The following is a 21,727-nucleotide window of genomic DNA, read 5'->3' as shown; positions in this document are numbered from 1 at the left end:
CTGTGTGGGCAAATTTGTTTCTCTTCCTCGAACTTAGAACTTCTCTGCCTTAGCCTGTGAGTCAAATGAGATTTTTAGAGTAAAAGGAAGTTCTAGACTCATTGGTACTTTTCCTTAAACTTGTAGAACTCACTGAATTTAGCTTTGATGATAATTTCTTATTTTCTTCTTAAAATTAAAACTCATCTTTATGCCATTGAACTCAGCTCAAAAGACATGGTTTCCAGTGAGAAATGTGTGGTAGTCAGAGAACTGAGCATATGTCTGTTTTTTATCCTATTCTTTCATCTGACTCCTGTATATTTTTAGTCATGTCTCATGATATTTTGGTCTTATATTTCGTATCTGTGGAATCTACTGATAGCTTCTTGCAATGGATTAACTTCTAGACTCTGAAAGCATCCCTGAGAACTTTTCAACTCAAAAAAAAAAAAAGCTCTCTGAGAACTTTTATTTTTGTTCCTGTATTAAGGGGGGAAAAAAGCATTTGTAGGAAGAAAACATTTAATGTGCTTAATTTAAAACATTCTGCTAATTCTTTCTTCTTTGCATTTAATTCAGGTTAAAATAAGAGACATTGGAGAGATATATAAAATAAGAATAGGACATGATGGAACCAAAAAACAGCCTGAGTGGAGCTTGCAGAAGGTAATGTTTTATATTTTGGGCTTCAGAGTTATTATGAGAAAAACAAGCATGATTCTTAAACAATGAGAAAGAAACATATTTTCCTAATTTTTGTAATTAATATGAACAAAATTGTTTAAATTTTCTTTTTCTTTTTTTAATTTTTTTATTGTTGTTCAAGTACAATTGTCTCCATTTTCCCACCACCACTTTCCCCTGCCCCAACTACCCCTACCTCCCACCCTCAGTCCTTCCTCACTTTGGCTTTGTCCATGGTCCTTTATACATGTTCCTGGATGACCTTTCTCCTTCTCTTCCCCTGTTTTCCCCCTTCCTCCTCCCTTCAGGTTACTGTCAGTTTTTTATTTCAATGTTGCTGGTTATGTTTTGCTTGCTTGCTTGTTTTGTTGATTAAGTTCCACTTATAGGTGAGATCATATCCTAGCTTATTTCACTTAGCATAATACTCTCAAGTTCCATCCATACTGTTGTGAAGGGTAGTAACTCTTTCGTTCTTTTTGGTGTGTAGTATTCCATTGCATAAATGTACCATAGTTTTTCAATTATAGTTAACATGCAATATTATATTAATTTCAAATGTACAATACAGTGATTAATCATTATATAACATACTAAGTGATCACCTCAATAAATCTAGTACCCATCTGACACTATACACAGTTATTATAATATTATTGACTATATTCCCTTTGCTGTACTTTACATCCCTGTCACTATTCTGTAACAACAAATTTCTACTTTTTATTTCCTTTACCTTTTTCAACCACACCCAAAACCCCTCCCATCTGGCAACCATCAAAATGTTCTCTGTATTTGTGAATCTGTTTCTGTTCCGCTTGTTCATTTATTTTCATTTTTAGATTTAAGTGTTGATAGATTTGTATTTATTACCAATTTATTATTCATATATTTATCTTTTTTCCCCTCTCTTCTTGAAGAAGACCCTTTAACATTTTATGTAATACTGTACTGGTTATTGGTGATGAACTCCTTTGGCTGTGTGTGTGTGTGTGTGTGTATGTGTGTGTCTGAGAATCTTTGTCCTTCAATTCTAAATGATAGCTTTGCCAGCTAGAGTAATCTTGGTTGTAGGTCCTTGCTTTTCATCACTTTGAATATTTCTTGCCAATCCCTTCTGGCCTACCGAGTTTCTCTTAAGAAATCAGCTAACAGTCTTACAGGAATCCCTTGCAGGTAACTAATTGCTATTCTCTTGCTGCTTTTAAAGTTCTCTCTTTGTCTTTCACCTTTGGCATTTTGAATATGATGTGTACTGGTGTGGGCCTTTTTGGGTCCATCTTATTTGGGACTCTGTGCTTCCCAGACTTCTATGTCTACTACCTCCACCAGGTCAGAAAAGTTTTCCATCATTATTTTTTTCACATAGGTTTTCAATTCCTTGCTCTCTCTGCTTCTTCTGGCATTCCCATGATGTATAGGGTTATATGCTTGAAGTTGTACCAGAGGCTCCTTATAATATCCTCATTTTTTGGATTTTTTTTCTTTTTGCTGTTCTGACTAGGTATTTTTTTGCTTTCTAATCTTCCAAATCTCTGATTTGATCCTCTGCTCTAACTTTATGCATCAACTCCACCGTTGAGTCTTGGTAATGTATTCTTTATTTCAGTTAATGTATTCTTCATTTCTATTTTTATGTTTTTTTTATGTTTCCTAGTTCTGTTTTTATGTTTTTTACCTCTTTGTTGAAGTTCTTACTAAGTTCATCTACTCATCCCCTAAGTTTATTGAACATCCTTATAACCAGTGTTTTGAACTCTGCATCTAGGAAATTGCTTGTCTCCATTTTGTTTATTTCTTTTCTTGGACTTTTTTTTTCTATTCTTTCATTTGGGACATGTTTCTTTGCCTCCTCATTTTGGCAGCCTCCCTGTGTTTGTGCTTCTGTATTAGGTAGAGCTGCTATGTGTCCTGGGCTTGGTAGAGTGGTCTTATGTAGTAGTTATACATTTGGGTCAAGTAGAACAGTCTCCCTATTAACCTGACCTGGGTACTCCAGGGGTGTTTCTTGTTTGAGTTGTAGAGCCCTGGTTGCTGATGGTACATAAGTGGGTGAGATTGACCCTCAGGTTTATAGGCTATGAGAACTGGCTATGACTACTATGGAACACTGTTGTGAGGGGGCTGACCACACAGAGTGGGATTTGTTTTAATGAGGCTCTGGTGCCTGCCAAGTTTACTCTTTGTGTGTGTCATTTGTGATGCTAATTATATGGTGTTCTTTTGTGTTCTGAAGCCAGCCACCAGATGTGTTGGTTCTGGGGACTATAGGCAGAGGGTCTGGTGCAGGCCCAGTTCAGCTATGCCTTGGAGTGGTTACGCTATGAATTGAGGGTAGTTGCATTAGTGCTGGGCTTGGAGCCACTTAGCAAGAGGAATGCTGAGACAAGCCACTGTTTGTTTGCAGTTTGTAGACCTTTGAGAAATTTTAGGAAAGTTCACAGTGCATGCTTGTGTGGATTAGCCTCAAAGACAGGTTAAGGCTAGGTTTGTGAATTAGCTGGGACTGGTCTCAGAGAATCAACAAGGTGGGATAAGAGTGGTTAGCCTTGTTAATGGATATTTAGACATGGCAACTACCTGCACCTGCAGTCTGGGTTGGGAGAGGGCTCAATAATGAGACAGTGGCTTCTGTTGGCACTTTATTTCTGGAAAGAGATGCCCTCTAATACTTGCCCTGAAACCAGACAATTCATTTCCTCCCCATATGTCCCTAGCACTTTTCGAGCTGCTGTCCCTTCTCGGAGCTTAAGGCTAGTGTTTGTGACTAAGTCGGTCTATTCTTGGGCCCTAAAATGTTGCCTGGGTCTACAGAAGCCCTCCATCTCACCTGCATGAAATCCTTGCTGAATTTAATAGCCAAGTACGGTAAGGAATTCTCTTCCCAGCATAGTGCTCTCTGCTGGGGAGTCCAGTGTGAGTCTGGGACCCTCACTCTTCAGAAAATTCTTCTGCAGATGAGATATTCTTGCTAATTCTTAACTGTCACAGATGGGAATGAGACCAGCCCATCTGACATCTCTGTTCCTTCTACTAGCCTTGACATGGTTTCTTTAAATCCTTAGATAGGAGTCCTGTTCACCTAGTCTTCAGGTGGTTGTCAAGGGTGGCTATTCCATAATTTGCTTGTACTTTTGATGTGGCCTTGGAAGGAAGAGGCAAGAATAGCATTTACCTACTCCCATCTTGAGAGGAGGTTCTGTTGCTTTCTGTTTTATATCACATGTGAGTGAGAGAAATTGTATGGTTCTTGTCATTTTCCATGTCTTATTTTGCTGAGTTTAATACTCTCAAGACCTATCCATGTTGTTGCAAACAGAAGTATTGCATCCTTATTTATGAATGAGTAGTATTCCATTGTATACATGTAACCACATCTTCTTTTTCTAATCATCCATCAGGGAACACTTAGGTTGTTTCTATGTCTTGGCTGCAATGTATAATGTTTCAATGAACATAGAGGTACATATATCTTTATGAAGAAATGTTTTCAAGTTTTTCAAGTAGATGCCCAGGGAGGGGATTACTGGAGCATGTGGCAGCTCTATTCTTAATTTTTAAAGGAATCTTCAGCCTGCTTTCCATAGGAATTCTACCAATTTACATTCCACAAGCAGTCCCTTTTCTCCATATCTTCTTCAGCAGTTGCTATTTCTTACCTTATTGATAATAGACATTATGACAAGTGTTAGGCACTATCGCATTATGGTTTTTATTTGCCATTTCTCCTATATCTAGTGGATTAAGCATTTTTCATATATCTGTCATATGAGCTATTTTTAAAGTTTTAAAATTTGAATTTTCTGCCAGTGGGCTTTTAAGCTAATGGGTTTTAGTCTTCAGATAAGAAATAATCAGCTTGGGGACAATATACAGAGGCCATCTTTGACCAATTCATAAAACATTTCCACATCTGGAAATATGACTGATATTTGTATGAATCCAATAATAGTTAACATATATAAGGGTTTGTATGATTTAGAAAATGACTAGTCTATGTACTAATCCATTCTGTTGAACTCTCCAGGGCAAGGGAGAGTTCCTGGAGAGGTGATCAACATGTGACTCTAAGGAAACATTTTAACCTAGAAAAGCTAGGTGAATTATTGGATTATGATGATAGAGCAAGAGGACATGAACTTGTCATTGGTCTGGCCTTAGCCTTTGCAAGGATACAATATTAGAATCAACCATGATTTCTGCTTTCAATTTGGGTGAAGAGACAAAATAAAGTAGCAAACGTAGCCTTGGCCAGATGGCTCAGTTGGTTGGAGCATCATCCTACACCAAAAGGTTGGAGTTCAACTCCCAGTCAGGGCACATGCCTGGGTTGCAGGTTTGATGCTTGGGTTACAGGTTTGATCCCTGGTTGTGGTGCATGTGGGAAGCAACCGATTAATGTTTCTCTATATTTCTCAAATAATAAACATGTCCTTAGGTGATGATTTAAAAAATATTTAAAAAATAGCAAATGTAGTGATTAGAGAGCAAATAAAGGCCGAGCTACATGTTCAGACCCTAATCACAGTAGGTTTCTCATAAGAAAGATACATGTATGCCCTAAAGCAACTGAGAAGGCTTTTTGGACAACGACTTTAAAAAGTGGAGAGGTGTAAGTAAGAGCAGAGTAAAGAGAGATGGTGAGTGGAAAGTTATTTGAAGATTGCATATTTCTGTTTTCAGTGCTTCACATAGATTATTGTGAAATATTGTATAATTATATATATGAAATGATTTGTTCCCTAACGAGAGGGAAAATGTCTACTTGCAAAGCTGAAGTAGATTCCTTGTTTTTGAATGGTTTTTATTTTTTATTTATTGATGAGAGAGAGAGAAAGATTTGTTGTTCTACTTATTTATGCGTTCATTGGTTGATTCTTGTATGTACCCTGAGTAGGCATCAAACCTGCAACCTTGGCATACCAGGACAATGCTCTAAACAACTAAGCTTCTCAACCAGTTTGTCAGATACAACTAGCATGACCTTGTTTAGGTAAAGTCAATTGATAATACACTGACAAATCTCTTATGATCACGTCTTTTCATGTGTACATAAATAATTCTGTGTACATCTACCGTGATGTTTTGTCTGATAATTAAACTTCAGTTATTTTTTTCTTTTCCCAATGCTTTGCAATTGCACTGAAAGTTTATCCCTATGCAAAATAAAGTTCTATTCATCTATATGCATTGCCCAGTAGAACAATTCAATAATCTTTGCATCTTCTACATATTCCTCTTAATTAGTATATCCCTTTTCTTATTGGACTTTTCCTCTTCTCTCTCAAGAACTAGTATGGTCCTAGTCAAAGTAATTCTACATTTTGAAACAGGTCAGAACCAAGATAATTTTCCTTTTATATTTCAGTGTGTCTGGGTAGGAGGAAGAGAGCAACAGTTCTCTCCTTCATGGATTTTGGCATTAAAATATAAATAACCCAGATGCATGGAGGCATACACAATTGTTATAGTCAGAGTATTTAGTCGAGTACTCCTAGAGCACCCACTATGTGGAAGAGTTTCTGGCAGAAGTTTAAGCATGCTATCATAACTAAAATGTAGTTCTTGTCTTCAAAAAGTTCATTCCATAATTAAACTGAATATAAACCAGATTGCTGTTTAGTTCTCCTTAGAGTTTTAATTGTCATATCTTAGTGAAAATGCCTGTTTCACAACATCTGTCTTTCAAAAGATTTATTGAAGGAGGTAAATTGATTTTTTCCATTCTCTTAGGTTCTGGACAGAAAGATTGTGTAACCTTACTGACGTGTTATAACCTCAATGTGTTAATTCAGACATTTGTAAATACCATTCTATGTTTGTTGCAGCCAGCTATTTTTTAGGACATGTATTTAACTACTTGGTTGAAATTTCTTAAAATAATTGAGAAATTTTAAGTTTCTAAGAAACCAAAAGTGAGTTTTAATGGTAATGCATTCTTGTGAAACAACTAATACTTGCTGCTGTAAATCAGCAGAGGGAGCTCAGCAAACAAACAAGTTTCTATTGAGACCAGTCCTAAAATTGATTCTATTTATTTAGGAAATTAAAGTAAATGCTGAATATTTTATATGAAAAAGTGCTATTCTTAAAGAATTGTATTTACTTATTTGTTTTAAGAGAAAAATGAGTGTATGTTTCAATGAAAAAATAATTTTGGAAACTCACCCTTTTTCTTTTTACATATCTATCTCAACATAAGGTTTGCCTTTGAAGCTATCAGTGCATTTTTCCTCAGCTATACTGACTCTGTTATGTTACATTTGGCAGCTCTATGTCAGGGCTAAAGCAAAAGTCAGGGTTTTGGGTTGTTTTAGTCTAGAACAGCGATTTTCAATCTTGTTTACCTCATGGCACATATAATCTAATTTCTAAAATTCTGCAGCACACCAAAAATATATTCTTTGCCCATTTGACACAAAAATGGATATAATTTCAATTTATTCCCACCAGAAGTTTACTGTTGTATTTGTGTTTTTTGTTTGTTTGACATTCTAAGGAAAAAAAGGTCAGTGCCCCTAAGTAGTCAAGTATTGCATAATTTAAAAATTCTTGCAGAACACCTGTGTGCCTCTGGTAGCACACCAGTGTGCTGCCACTCACTGGTTGGAAATCGCTGGTCTAGAAGTGCACTAGATGATGCCCTAATCTGGAAGTGAAAAGGAAATACCATTTTCAAAGGGAGAATGGTTGGTTCTATAATGATCAAAGACTGCCTTTTGTGAACTAAGACAATCTGAAAGGAAGGCTAACCTTATTAGCATGTACACCATGAGGATTTTTGCCCCCATCAGTAATGATGTATTGTTTATAGCCAAATAGTCTCTTGTGATGAACAGTGAGACTTAGGGGATGTTATTGTTTGGGGGAAGCCAGAGTTTCTAACAAGTAGTTGTTGAAATGATTGCTGGTGTCCCAAGTTAAAATAGATGAAAACGTTGTTTTTTTCTTAACATTTAGTTTTTCAGCAGGGAATAACTGCCCTATTTCATGATGCTCTGGCCATTTGGGACTGCTGGTCTAATATTAGTCAGAGTTTGAAAGTATTTTTTTTCTTGATCATACTTTAGGTATCTTTTTGGAGCTCTGACTCACTATCTCAGCCACATTAATACACATTCACCAATTGCGCTAACTAGCTTCCAAAATACTGACATAAGTTATTAATCTAAGTCACTGAATTGATTCCAGGTAGCCAATAACTTGGACCCAAAATAAGATGACTCTAACTGAACATAGTCATATAGTAATAAATACTGAATATTGAGAAAAGGAAAGATAGGAATTTATTTTGGCAAATATAATCATGTAAAAATTATTTTTTAATCTTGGGTTTCTATTATTTTCTTCTCTAGAATTTACTTTGACTATTTCAAATTGAGGTAACTTTTAGGTTTGGAATCAAAAGTGAAAGATGTTTAATTTCTAAAAAGCTATCTCATCATTTTTCTTTTCAGTTTCCCTTTTGTGAAATAGAGCTCAGCAATACTTGCCCTATATCACAAGCTGTGAATAGAAAGTGAAAAAATTAAATAAACTTAATCAAAACTCTTGTAGCCCCAACCCAGTCAGGTTCTCCCTCAGTCTTAATTGTCTGAGTAGGTTTTTAATTTTTCCTGTAAGTTTTTCTGGGTTGTTTTTATTTCCTTAGCCTCCAAAATCCAGTCCCTCAGAAATTTCCTGCTGACCCTATCATTGAAACATATCTTGAGTTAGTCTGTTTTTCCTCAGTTTATTATTATCACTTTAGACCATGTAGCCATATTTTCTCTCCTTTTTATTGAAAAAGTCTCCTAAAATAATTTTTCAGCTTCTTTTATTTTTTCTGTTACTATCCAGTCCCTAAAGAGCAGCCAGACTTATCTTTTAAAAACATCACTCATATTATATCTTCTCCTTGTTTACTCTGTCCCCTGCCCACCTCTCTGACCTCTTTTCAAACCACTCTGCTTCTTCCCCTTGTGCCCCAGCCACCCAGTCCCCTGCCTCAGAGTAGCCTTTGCCCCATCTAAAGTAAGCTCCCAGTTGCTCTTGATCACATCAGCCTGGTTTATTTTCTTTATAACATATCCCTTGTCTGATATTTCTTTTTGTTTACTGTCTATCCACTAGAAGCTAAGCAAGATGAGAACAGAGACTTTGTGTTATTTAGTATTGTAGTCCCAACTCCTAGAATAGTACCTAGTAGATAGTAGATAAATATTTGTAGAATGAAATAATTAGTAAAATGTATTTTTTTATTTAAAAAAGATTTATAATATATGTGAACTACTTTGTAAAATATAAGTGCAAAATGAAGGGAAGTCATACAGATTTGTTTTGTGTTTAGGGAATGGGAGGTGTCACTATAGCCGAGCCTTGGTGTGTATGAGTGACAGATGAAGAAACACAGCCTGGAGAGTTTTGGAGGCTTTGATAATTCACATGGAGTTGGCCCATTAAGGCCAAAATGCCTCCTCCTGACTCTTGGCCAAGGACTCTCTCCAAGTGTCTGGGCTACACATAACTTGAATAAATTGACTCAAATAGAATAGGAACTCTCTACAAACTTCTCGGTTCTTTTGAGCCTTTGAATGGAAGTGAGAAATAGATTTGGTACGTTTATTATTTTTAAACTACTACTTCTCCTTGATATACTAACTTACTTGATAGGAGCTCTAGGCAGTCTTGAGATTAGCTAAACTAAGAAATTACTTTGTTTATTTTTGAAGTTCCAAATCATGTTGTAAATGTTTCCAGTTCCTTTTTATTTTCAGTTATTTCTTACCTCCAGGGTTCTAGAAAGAACCATGGGGAAAAAAAGCAAGTTTTGAAATGCGGTAAGAAAAATAGTTTGTTTTTGAGAATTTTCTAGTTCAATGAACAGCAGGAAGAACCAGCTTTTTCGTCTCACAAAATCTCCAGTCAGATGTTTAATCTCAAAAGACTCCAGCAATTTATAGAAATATGCTAAAAGTTGTGCCAGCTTATTTGAACCAAAGATAAAATCTTGCATTTGATAGTCCTTCAGTCAATTGTAAACACCATAATTGATCATCCTTGCCTGGTCATAGGATGTTATCCAAAGGAACAGTGCTAAAAATAAGGAGACTTAGAGTCAAGCTTTGACTTTGTATCTTATTTGTATCTTAGAGTGTTCTCTGAGGACATATTTAAAATTTATTTTATTTTTACCTTTCCAACTCCAAAAAGAAAGTACTCATGACCTGATCCAAGTACCAATCTAGTAAAATACTCTGCCAGGAGTGTCCAACCTTTGGCATCTCTGGGCCACACTGGGAGAAGTAGAGTTGTCTTGGGCCACACATTAAATACACAAACATTAATGAAAACTGATGAGGAAAAAAATGGTTTTAAGTAAATTTATGATTTTGTGTTGGGCCTCATTCATAGACATCTTGGGCTGCATGTGACCCGTGGCCCATGGCCGATAGGTTGGACATCCTTGAAATGAGTGCCCAACCAATGTGTTGGTGACTATTTGCCTTTATTGTTTTTAAGAAGCCTTGAATAAATTGAATATATAATTACAATAAAAGTATTACACATTTTTTTTGTTTTCTAGAACAAAACTTTATGACATTTCAGAGTAAGACTTCCAAAGCATTTTCTCAACTTTTCTCATTCCAGTACTTTTTTTATTTTTATATCCAGTGTCCAGAAGACAGCTAGCCACAAATTTAGTTCTCAGAAAGTGTTTGTTGATTTGGTTTTCTATCATTTCCCTCTAAGAAAAGTTCATATTAAATTTAGAATTAATATATGTGAGGAGTGTTTCCTAAAACAAAGTAGAATATAAAAGTAGATGGTTGCAATTATTACTGGTTATTAATTACATTTAGTCTCAATCCTAACAGGCAGTAAAGAAAGATGCGGAGCGTGGGCCAAGGAGGAGAGCAGCTGCTCACTCTGCCCTCATGACCTGGTCAGTGTGTCCCAGCCACAGTGATGGCCTTCTCTCCGAACTTCCTGGACCTGATCCTTACTCCATTGGGTGTGCTGGTCGGCATTAGAGATGGGCACTAAGTGCATGTAGGGAAAGACTACAGGGCTATCTCTGAAGTGCTAAGTAGGGAGGATATTAGCAGAAGAGAAAAACCCATGGAGAGGAGTTAAGACAGTGCTAGTTCTTGAAGTTTAGAGAAATGGACATCTTTTTTCTTACGTATTCCTGCCTGATGTTACAAATGATCAGAAAGGGAATCACCTTAGAAAAAAGTGTGCAAGGATTATACAACTAGGAATGTAAGAAACTAGAAGTATTGGGAGCTTTATGGAGGGGGATGGGATAAGAAAAAGAGAGGGGTTAAAGGGTGGCTTGGCTTTGCATTCTCAAACACTTTGAAGATCTCTTTCTTTTGAAGTTAGGGGTTTTGCCTTTTGTTTATGAATCTCTTGACCAAAGTAGAGAATTCAAGGTGGGGTCCAGAAGAGAGGTGGCAGGAGAAGCTCCTTCAGATTGGCTTTTGGGGGAGAGGCAGAGGCCTTTCTCTGTCATCCTAAATGGTCCAAGTCATTCTACCAAAGAATTGGGGATTTAGAATAGAATTTATCTTTCTGATAATAAAGAACTGAATATTTGGTTAAAGTTTTTCTTGTGCCATCTCTAGAGTAAGGAACCGTACACAATCCCAAATAACAGTTAAGAATTCTGGTATCATTTCTATGGTTAATGTTGATACTACTATTATTACTGCCATCACCACCAAACATTAATTGAGCAGTCAGAGTCTATATCATCACTTTTAATGCTTATACCGCAACGAAGTAGATCAAGTTACCCCAGTTGAGGATATGGAAGTTGGTTTTTGAATTGATGATAAGCAATTCTTAATACTACGTAACTATCACATGGATTTGAAATAATGTGGTCTGACTCTTGGGCACACTCACCACCCTCTTACTGCCAACTAAGAAAGTCAGATATTCCAAAATGTATCTCTCTTACAGTATCCCTGGGTATATTGCAACCCACACTTGAGATAGCTCTGCTTTGGGAAATAATCTCCTATTTGTCTTTTCTATGTGTTTTCAATCTCATTTTATTATATAAAGTACTCTTGCTCTAAAACATTCAATCTCCAACCTGGTGAGACATGTATGATGCCAATTGTGCAAACAAGGACCTAGAGATGACAGGCCATTGTGTAATATTTTTACCCAAGGTCATACACCTAGTAAGTGACAGGACCAGGACATAAATCAAGTTCTTTTGATCCAAATCCAGGTTTATTCCATTTGTCCTTCATTTGTTCCTGCCTTTAGCTGCTATATGCGTTGTCATCCTCCAGGAATTTTGACCCCCTATTTTACTTCAGTAGTTGGATATTTTGTAAAAATAATAACAAATAAACACAACTAAATCAATAAATGTATCTCTAGCTACATCACTCTATTTAATTTTTGAGTTATCTACTTGGTATCCCAGGATTTTTCAACCTTAGCACTGTTGACATTTGGATCTGGATAATTCTTTGTTATTGGAGGTATGTACTGTGCGTGGTAGAATGTTTGGCAACATCGCTCTTCTCCACCTACTAGATACCAATAGCACCCTTCTATTCTTCTCCAATTGTGACTACCAAAATGTAACCAGAAACTGATATATGTTTTGGAGGAGGAAGGCAAAAATCTCATTCAGTTGTGAGCCACAGCTATTTTTTTAACTTCTTTTCCCCCCCTCACCCAAGGATATGTTTTTGTTTTGTTTTTGAGAGAGGAAGGGGGGGAGAGAGGAAAAAAAGTTGATGAGAGAGAAACAATGATTGGTTGCTTGCTTCCATATGTACTCAGACAGGGGATCAAACCCTCAACTTAGGTATGTGCCCTGACCAAGGATCAAACCTGCAAACTTTTGGTGAATGGGGTAATCCTCCAACCAACTGAGCCACCAGGCCAGGGCAAGAACCACTGCTGTAACTCTTAATTTCTTAAACAAACAAACAAATTAACTTTGAGATATATATTTTTTTTTTGAGGCATCTTGACTTTGAAGGTAAATGGAACTCATTTAGAGCCAAAGGTTTTTTAGTGGAGTTCATAGGATTTTGCTGTTTCAGCAAAATGATTAAGACTCTCTCATCAGAGGGTACTTCTACGGATAAAGGAAGGGCGGTACCTCATAAACCAGAGGCTTCTTGCCAGTTTACATAGGGAGGGAGTTTAGTGCAGAGGAAGAACATTTTGGAGTTTTACATAGAATGACCTTGTAAAAACCGTGTGCTTCCCAGGGAAGGCTTTGAGTCCAGAACCTAGAAGACTTCTTGTCACCTGTTTGGAACCCTTGTTTATCTGAATCACCTACTACTTTCCATCTGAATCATATTCCATCTGAAATAATTCCATCTGAAATTATTCTTATTGTATCCTAATCTTTGCATTATACCAAATCCCCACAGAACTTAATCTGTATTAATGTGTTTATTGATATGTTGTTGTAATAGTCTTGTGTATTTAAAATATTTTGGGTCTATAAATTACAGATAATCTATAATGTTATCCTTGACACAGTTTCTTTTCTGTTAAATTCCCAATTGTGCCCAGTGTAGTGTGGTAAACATTCACTGTAGAAATTGTCATTGCAAGGAGACCAAAGGTCTGTGTGTCACATCTTGCAGTCATCTGAATGCAAGTTCTTGGGGGAGCTGAAAATTTCCCAGCACCCTTGGTTGGATCCTTTTGTCTAGGGATTCTGTTTGCTTGCCCTTTTGAGAGTGTGCCCCTCTATATAGCTTAGGGAGTAACTTGTCTGTTTTTGTCCCAAATGAAGCAAAGTAATACATGTCAAAATGGATTTCAGGGAGAGGAATAAAAAGATTCAATACCCTCTTTGTCTACTGAAAGTTTAACAAGCTGTGGTACATAAGTGACTTTTCTCTTCTTCATCTACCATTTCTGTTTCTTCAGTCACCACATAAGCAAGTCAGGTTTAGAGTCTCAGGACCACTGAGGTCATTGAAGTTTCCAAAGTTCAGGCTGAGGGCTGAAAATAATTTTACTTTAGTATTGTGTCTGATTTAAATTTAAAAGCATATCAATGTGTATGCCTAGTCTCTAGCTCTTAGTATTCTTTAATTTTCCATCTAATTTCTATAAAAATAAAGCATGATATAGTCCAGAGAGATGGATATTTCCAAACCTAGTAGAATATATTATATTAGTCTGTTATATTTATGAATGTATTTATATATATATATATATATATATAAATTTGCTAAAGGTAAATATGAATTTATGCAGTTCATGTAAAGTTTTGCACATTTTTCATCTAAACTGTACAACCATCTGAGGTAGTCCGTATGCTTATTTTAATGATGAAAAAATGTATACTCAAAGTGGTTATGTAAATTTCTCATGTCAAATAGTTGTAAAATAAAAATTCTAGATTTTGGTCCCAGTTTTTTTGACTCCATATACAATGTTCTTTTCATGGCCTTTTGCTTGGAGCAAGTGAGGACACAATCAGGCATTAGAGATAGATATTAACTTACTTTAATTACCTGTGTTGACAAATAGCCATTTCACTTATTTATTTAATCATTAATGGAACAAACAACCTAAGGACTTCTTTGTGAAAGCCTGTGGAAGTACCAAGATAATCAGGACATCTCACTTCCATCAAGTCAGTCAAATAAGAGGTGTTAAGTCACAGTCATAAAGGAGTGGCTTGCCATGGATCACAAAATAAGGCCCAGATCAGGTTCTCACAAAAAGTCTTCTTAGAAGAGATTGTGTCTAAGTTAGGTAATGAAGGATGTGCTGATTCAATGTGGTCAGGAGTCAGATGAAAGTTGGTCAAGGCAGAGATACAAGTGCATGTGAGAACTCTGAGGGGAACAAGAATGGGACTAGGTTGTGGAATGCTGCTGTACACCTGCTTTAGCGATTAATGGCAATGCAAAATCTCTTTTCATGCTTCTCCTATCAGTTGCTTGTTTAGCAATAGCCACAGGTAAAATTGAGAGCTTTGAATCAGGTAGTCCATTTCAAATCTTCAACCCTCGATTTTCTTATCTATAAAATGATTAAGAATTTAAAAATTCTATTTGGTGATGGTTAATAGAGATAAAATAAATCACTTAGCATAATATCTGGAAAATAATAATTGCTTAATAAGCAACAGCCACTACTAGTACTACTGATAATAATAATAACAACCTACCACGAGAGTGTGAAAGTACATTTCAGCAATCCCTGGGCTATATTTTGAATTTTAAGTTATATAAGAAATTGGAAATCACACAATTTGGATATTGTCTCCTCTAATCTCAGGTGACTATGCAGCATATGAAGAGCAAGAAGATCCTAGATTTTGCAGCAAATGCATGGTTATCTCGAATCCAAGCTGAGTGGGACGTTGTTTGTGAGCTTCCAGTCACAAAAGGAGGACAAGCTGTTTTTCCATGTGTGTTACTAATCTTCGGTAGCATATATTACGTATACAAATTGGTTTATAGTTGCTTAAATTTACCTCTGAACTATTTAGGCTATTTCTAAGACAGCTGTTTTACCCATTTAGAAATTACTTTATTAACATCACAGCTTGAGTCACTAGTGAATCTGTGGTTTAAATCACAAAAATGTTCTTATTGTCCAGCTTAAATCACAGGTGCTGAGGCTCTGACAAAGAAAAATGTCATGTTTGTGCATCATCAGGCTTTGCCTGGGGCCAATGGACACATCATGTCGTTACCTCTCTTATGATATATTTTCTCATCAGAACATACATAATTTTATTGACAAATGTATTTAAAAATAAATAAAGAAAGAAATGCTTGGGAAAAAAAAATAAAAGCAGAGAGAGAGAAGTAATAAGTATGCCAAATGAGTGGTTTGAATCTCCTTTGAGCAATAGCCATCATATTGGTCTTGAGATTACTGGTATCTCTCCCTGGGTTTCTTACTCATAGTGCTCACATTGGCTGCCCAAATCCTTCATTATGTGTAGTTACAGAAATAAGAATATCCTCATTTCCTTCAAAAATAAAAATTACAAAACATTCCAAAAAAACATACATAATTTTAAACTTTAAGCATCATGTACAATAACATTATCACCCTTGCTGCTAAAATACTAAGCATGAAATATTTTCCTATGTCATATATAAAAAACATCTTTTAAATAAAAATCTTCTATTTCTTTTCCTGATAAAAAGCTATAAGCCCTCTGGGCATTTGTTAATGGTGTAAAACATGCCCATTTAAAGTTAAAATTAATAATTGAAAGATCAAAAATCTCTCAATAGATAACAGAAAGTCCAAGTTAAAGGAATTCTCATGCAGTATTTTTTACTGTAGCCTGACCTCATGGACCTGAGTTCTCTTGGTATGAATTCCCATGTAATGAATTTCCTCTTGTTTCTCTCCCCTTTGCTTTGCCAGTAGTGAGATACCACATTGATGTCCAGACTGGGCAGTTGGAACACGCAGACACGGAGTCTGAAGTTTCCCTGTGTCTCTATGGGGAAAGGGGCGACTCTGGTCTTAGACTGCTGAACAGATCCAACATGCCAGTAAAATTTCAAAGAGGGCAGGTGAGTCTGCACAAACAGCTTTCCAGGTTCTTAGCAATGTCTCTAAACATGGCCATATATGATTGAAATTGCAAGGTGCTTGAAACCCTTTAAGTTTTCATTTTAGGACACCTTTAACAAAGATATCCTGATCTGACTTCCTAATGGGCTTTGTTTTAAAAGTTGTTCTTGAAATAAAAATGGAACACACTATACTGGTTTTCAATAGTAGAACAAAGAAAAAGACACTAAAAATTAGTGTTGGTGTGAGAAAAAGAAAAAAAATGAGTTAAGATGATATCAGGGAAAACTATGTATGAATATGCTCTGTTGAGACTGAAAGGTATGAAACATTGATATAAAAGGTGCAGTCTTAGAAAGGCTTTTATAGTATATTTCATATGATAACACAATAGACTTTTAAAAAAATATTTTGCATGGAGCCAACTGTATCACTCTCATACATCCTGGCCCTTTACTATTTTTTTCACTGTGTGTGTGTGTGTGTGTGTGTATGTGAGAGAGAGAGAGAGAGAGAGAAAATCTTTCTATATTAGATGTCTGAGGAGTTACAGTAAGATATATAATCAATCCAGTTAATTTTTAATGTATTTTGTTGAATACAGAAAGAAAGGGCTATTTAAGGGCTTGAAATTAAGTGTAGCAATTATGTAACCCAAGAATATATTTTTAAAAATAAAGGCTCCCAAACCAGTTTTCAATTGCTGTTTCTCAAACTTTTTTTTGTAGTTGTAGTTTGTGAAGTATTTTGAAACATCAGAGATTTTAAAGCTCACCTAAGTTTTTGTTACAGCACATTATACAGAAGCTTTCATCAGAATGAATATGAGAGCTAGAACTGATAAGGGTGAAGGAAAAAACAAAATTGTTCCTAATTTTTGCTCTTACAAATGAATTATTAATTTTGAGCAGAAACACAATTTTAGATATCATGGTATTATTATTACTATTACCAAGTGATCAGTGAAGTTATCTACTGAAGAATGTTCCTAGCTTTTCATCAATCCCCTCTTTAACCTACCACTTTGTGATCAATGGTGAAGCCTCCATCTCTCCTGAGCACCTGCTAGTTGGTTGCCGGTATGTGGCATTGTGAGAAATTACATGAGCAGATTTGACAAATCATCTTCTCAATTAATCTCCTTCAGTTCCATTGTACACAGCATTTACCACAGAGTGGAGAGGGTATATTATAGATTAAAATTTAAATTGTAATCAGTTTGTAAGAGTAAAAATATAGGTTTATTGACATGATTTTAAGGTTTAGAATCAGAGATATAAAAGTTTCAGCTACTCTCCCCTCGTCTTTACAGATCTCACGTTTTTCTGTTGTTTTCCTCAATGCATAGAATGTAATGGAAATGCTGAATGCAGTGGCCATGCTGAATGACTGTGATAATTTTGCAGTTGATAAACTGTGGCAACAATCTATGTTTATCACCAGAATGATCTCACACCAGCCACAACTCACTTCTGATTGCGGTGGTGGTTGTCATTTTTTCTACAAAGTGTCCAACTGTGTAATCAAAAGGCAGCAACATACATAATAGGCCTAGTTTAATTCTCTCTTCAAAACTAAAATTACTTAAGAAACAAGAAAAGCATAAAGCTGAATCAGGAAATCTTTCTGGACCTTGAGGTACTGTAGTTTGGTTTTGCTCGAAGGCAGACCATAAGACAAAGACTAGGGTACTGGTAATTTATCTGGGAGGTGATCCCAGTGAGTGCCTTTGAAGTGAAGAGTGGGGAAATTGAGGCAGGAAAAGGTGAAAAGCCAAAATAGTGACATTAATGAGTGGGTCATTACTGAAACTTTTCCTTGCTAGGGACCTTCAGAGAAACCCTGCAGAACACCCCTCAAAATTGTTCCACCACAGGAAGTGCTCAGACACACAAGCAGTAGGAGACTGAAAAGGGAAGCTGGCAGCATGCCTAAGCTATCTAGCAAGGCAGGAGGTGAAACCAGAAGTGGACCTAGATGACAAGGAGTGGGCAGTTAATTGTATCTGCTACAACTGGTGATGCATGCAATGAAACGTCCCTTTAAAGTCAGAGCACATGCACAATAATCTGATTTACAGAAATATCATAGAACTAGTAATGGTTTTGGTTTGACCTAAACAAGAAAAGATTTCCATAAAAAAACATGGAACCAACAGTTAACACCAGGTAGTATATCTTAAACTACCCAAATTGAAATTTAACCTGGTAACAATGTAGGCAAAATAAGCAATCCTGAATTTGCATTTTTACCACAAAGTAGGGTAAGAGTGGCTAATAGTGAACTGGCATTTCTGGGAATGTCTCAAACTTAATTAAATTCATGACTATTTTCTCAGGTCATTTTAGGGTGGTTACTCCCAACAACAATCTATGAGGAAGTAATATGTGGAGGAGTTCTTTTTATTCTAACAAGTATAGCATTTACTTTAGGCCCTCCATCTCTGAAAATATCAGTGAATTTTTGACATGAGAAAGTGACTCTATAAACGTTAGTGATGAAGATTCCAGGATACTTTTTCACAACAAACCCAAGAATGTGCTTTGTATTATTTTTGGAGAAAGGTATAGGAGAGAATTTTGAAGAATGGAAGGAAAAAAGGGACAGAAGGGAGAGAGGGAGAATTTGTTTCTCCCTGCCTCAGAGTATATCAGCCTTCATGGATATGAAACGTACTGTGTATTAGGCCACATGGTTGTCAATGTGACGATCGAATAAATCACGTCACAGGGGCAGGAATTCAAGCAAGAGAAAAGCCACGGATGGGAAACCTTTGTCTTAGTGTTTACTTATTTGTTACACTGAGTAATGCTAAAAATGGAGAGGATAAAACTGCAAGAGAGAAAAAAACACAGCCAGAAATATATTTTTAATAGGTAAAAAGTAATTTGCTTATTTTTCTTTCCTTATTACTTCTTTTGATGCAAACTGTAGTAACATTATCTCTTTTATGGTATTATGCTGCTTCTGGCAGTCCTTGGGCTGTTATTACCTGCATTTGTCATGTGCTGGACTCAAGTTATTTCTGTGCGTTTTTCTCTGTCTCCTGCACCAGACTGATACATTTCAAGTAGAAGCAGTGTCACTTGGAAAACTGCAGAAGGTGCTGTTGCGCTGTGAGGCCAGTGACAAGTCACAGTACTGGTATTGTGAAAAGGTCATCGTCAGAGAACCTGGCACTACATCTGAGTCCATTTTTACCTGTGAAAGGTAGTGCTGATCTCCATGGTACTTCAACAGAGTGTGTTGTCGTGTGGATAATGCTGTGTGCATGTGAGTGTGTCTGCGTGTTTTAGGTGTGTGGATTTGTCATTTATCCAGTATTACACAGCTGTATCACTCATTGATTGTTTCAGCAAATAATCTATTACTAAGTATTGCAAGAAAAAATTATCTTGTAATTTCTTAGTATTATAATATGCTATATATCACAAAAGGATCAAAAGATTAATACTGGAAATTATTGCATGTATCATGAGAATAATTGTTTAAATGTTGATTTCTTTACATTACTAAAATTGTGGTGATATAACAATTTCATAAGGGAATTAAGCAAGGAAAATTTTAGACAGAACTCTCAGGATAGAACCTAAGAAAGACAAAAAGACAATGATCAAGATTTAGGTCATTTGGGCTTTCCCTTGAGCCCCATAATGAAAAGTCCAGGAAGCAATTCCCTCCATTTCTGACCTGGCACTTCTGACTTTAGGCTAACACCTTGCTCTCTAGATTCTTGCTGAGTCTGTCAAGAAAACTCCCAGTGTGCTAGCTAGGCACTAATGTTCATTGCCACTTGGTCTCCCAGTCACGGGGAAGAGGATGGGTCTCAGATTCATGAATGCGATTGAGTAAGAACAGGTTTCCATGTGAAAACCCAATCTATTGTGGACGTGGAGTGAGAAAACTTGGGCTCTTTTTCTGACATTTTGAATCTTTAGTGTTGAGGACTGTCCCTACAGCCTTTTTTTGTTCTTTTGTTTGTTTGTTTGCAAATAAATAATCATCAGGAAATGAAGCCAAAAAAAAAAAAGGCATAAACATTGGAAAATTCAAGGGTACAAATTCGGAGATGCCAAAACAATTGCAGCTTAAATTATTTAGAAAAAGTAGAGCAAACCATGAGTCAATTCAATCAAAAATACTAAATATATGCCACTAAAATCTACAAACACCAAAGATGATTGAAGATGACTGTAACTGAAAAGAAGCAATGAGGACAACAGTAGGCTCTCCCTCCTTTTTGCCTTTTTAGCCATTACATTCAGTCAATTCCTTTTTCAGGGTGCCTGTTTAATTCATCTGTTCTTTTCCATTATCACCTCCTCTGCCCTAACCAATGTACTTGTTTCATTACGCCTAGACTGTTGCAATCACCTTCTGATTATCTTAAGTCTTACTTTTCTGGTGTGCACTACTCACCACTTCCAAGCTAATCATCAGTCTGATACTTCCTAGCATCTTTCTGACTTCAGCTTATCACTCTCTTTTTTTGTTTTTTGCTCTATTTTAATTTTATTTTTACTATTTTATCTTATGGTGTTTCCCTAAAATTTTTCAAGGGAAAATATCATTTCTAAAATAATATTTTAACCCCACTCATCCCCATTCAAAAATCTTCATTAGTGTCCATTGCCTATAAAACAATACACCCAAAAAACAAAACTTCATGATCCTCCCATTAACATCTTTATTCAATCTGACTCCATTTTGCACCTTCAGTTTGTTTTTATAATTGTCCTTTTGCAAGATCTTAGTGGAATTAGACCACCTATGATTACCTGAACAAGTTTTGTTTGTTTTTGCTTCTGTCCCTTGCAATGTGATATTTTCCACTCAAGAATGCTTTTCCTTACTCTATTCTCCCTGTAATAACCCTGTCCATCCTTCAAGTTTCCATTCAAATTCTGCTGTTCTGAGCTAATTGGCCCAACTAGAAACAATTTCTCTCTTCTCCCAGTGCAAACTCAGAACTTAGCATAACAAGCACCCCATCTGTTAAGTAACAGGTAGTGCTGGAGAGATTGAGCCTCACTGCCTAGCCAGCTCCCACGTAACAGCACAGTGGCCACTCAGGACCTGAGGGGTACCTGTATTTTATTCCCCACATTGGAAAAACTATGGAGTGACTCATCTAGGATTTTCTTCTTAGGTTCTTAGGTTTTGATATACTTTGTCACATAAATTCAGTTGGTTTCTTTTAAATGTGGAATCTCCTGGCAATAATTTAGATGTATTTATCCTATTGCGCATACCTACACGTGTATACTGCATCCTGGGCACTGCCTTCACCACCATTGCCCTGCTGCCTCCACACATCACCTTCTGCATCATCTCAGTTCATGTCTGTACTATGCCAATATGGCCTTGTCTGGACGGAAGGGACCTAAGTGATAGCTTAATTTTAGTTTCAATGGATTGTAGCTGAAAAATTTTAATTACAAAATATTTAAGCAACCAAAAGTAATTTAATAGATATATACCGTGCATGGTAATAAGTCCTGAAGAAACAGTAGCCAGTGCTCATTCA

At 36.3% G+C, this 21,727-nt stretch overlaps 1 protein-coding gene across 1 annotated transcript in view; it reads left to right on the top strand.

Annotated features, from left to right (window-relative positions):
* RP1 (RP1 axonemal microtubule associated) overlaps positions 1–21,727 on the top strand; it is a 348,078-nt gene that overhangs the window by 198,849 nt on the left and 127,502 nt on the right. The window contains 4 exon segments of the mRNA XM_054580711.1: positions 562–648; positions 14,938–15,070; positions 16,048–16,199; positions 19,256–19,410. Of these exon segments, the coding sequence (XP_054436686.1) occupies positions 562–648; positions 14,938–15,070; positions 16,048–16,199; positions 19,256–19,410 (527 nt within the window).

Source organism: Pteronotus mesoamericanus, unplaced genomic scaffold, assembly GCF_021234165.1.
Source record: "Pteronotus mesoamericanus isolate MK-2021 breed Mesoamerican mustached bat unplaced genomic scaffold, CSHL_Meso_final contig_601, whole genome shotgun sequence".
In the NCBI taxonomy this organism is placed as follows: Eukaryota; Metazoa; Chordata; class Mammalia; order Chiroptera; family Mormoopidae; genus Pteronotus; species Pteronotus mesoamericanus.
Note: the sequence above shows the minus strand (reverse complement) of the source record. Positions and strands in the feature narration are given on the sequence as shown.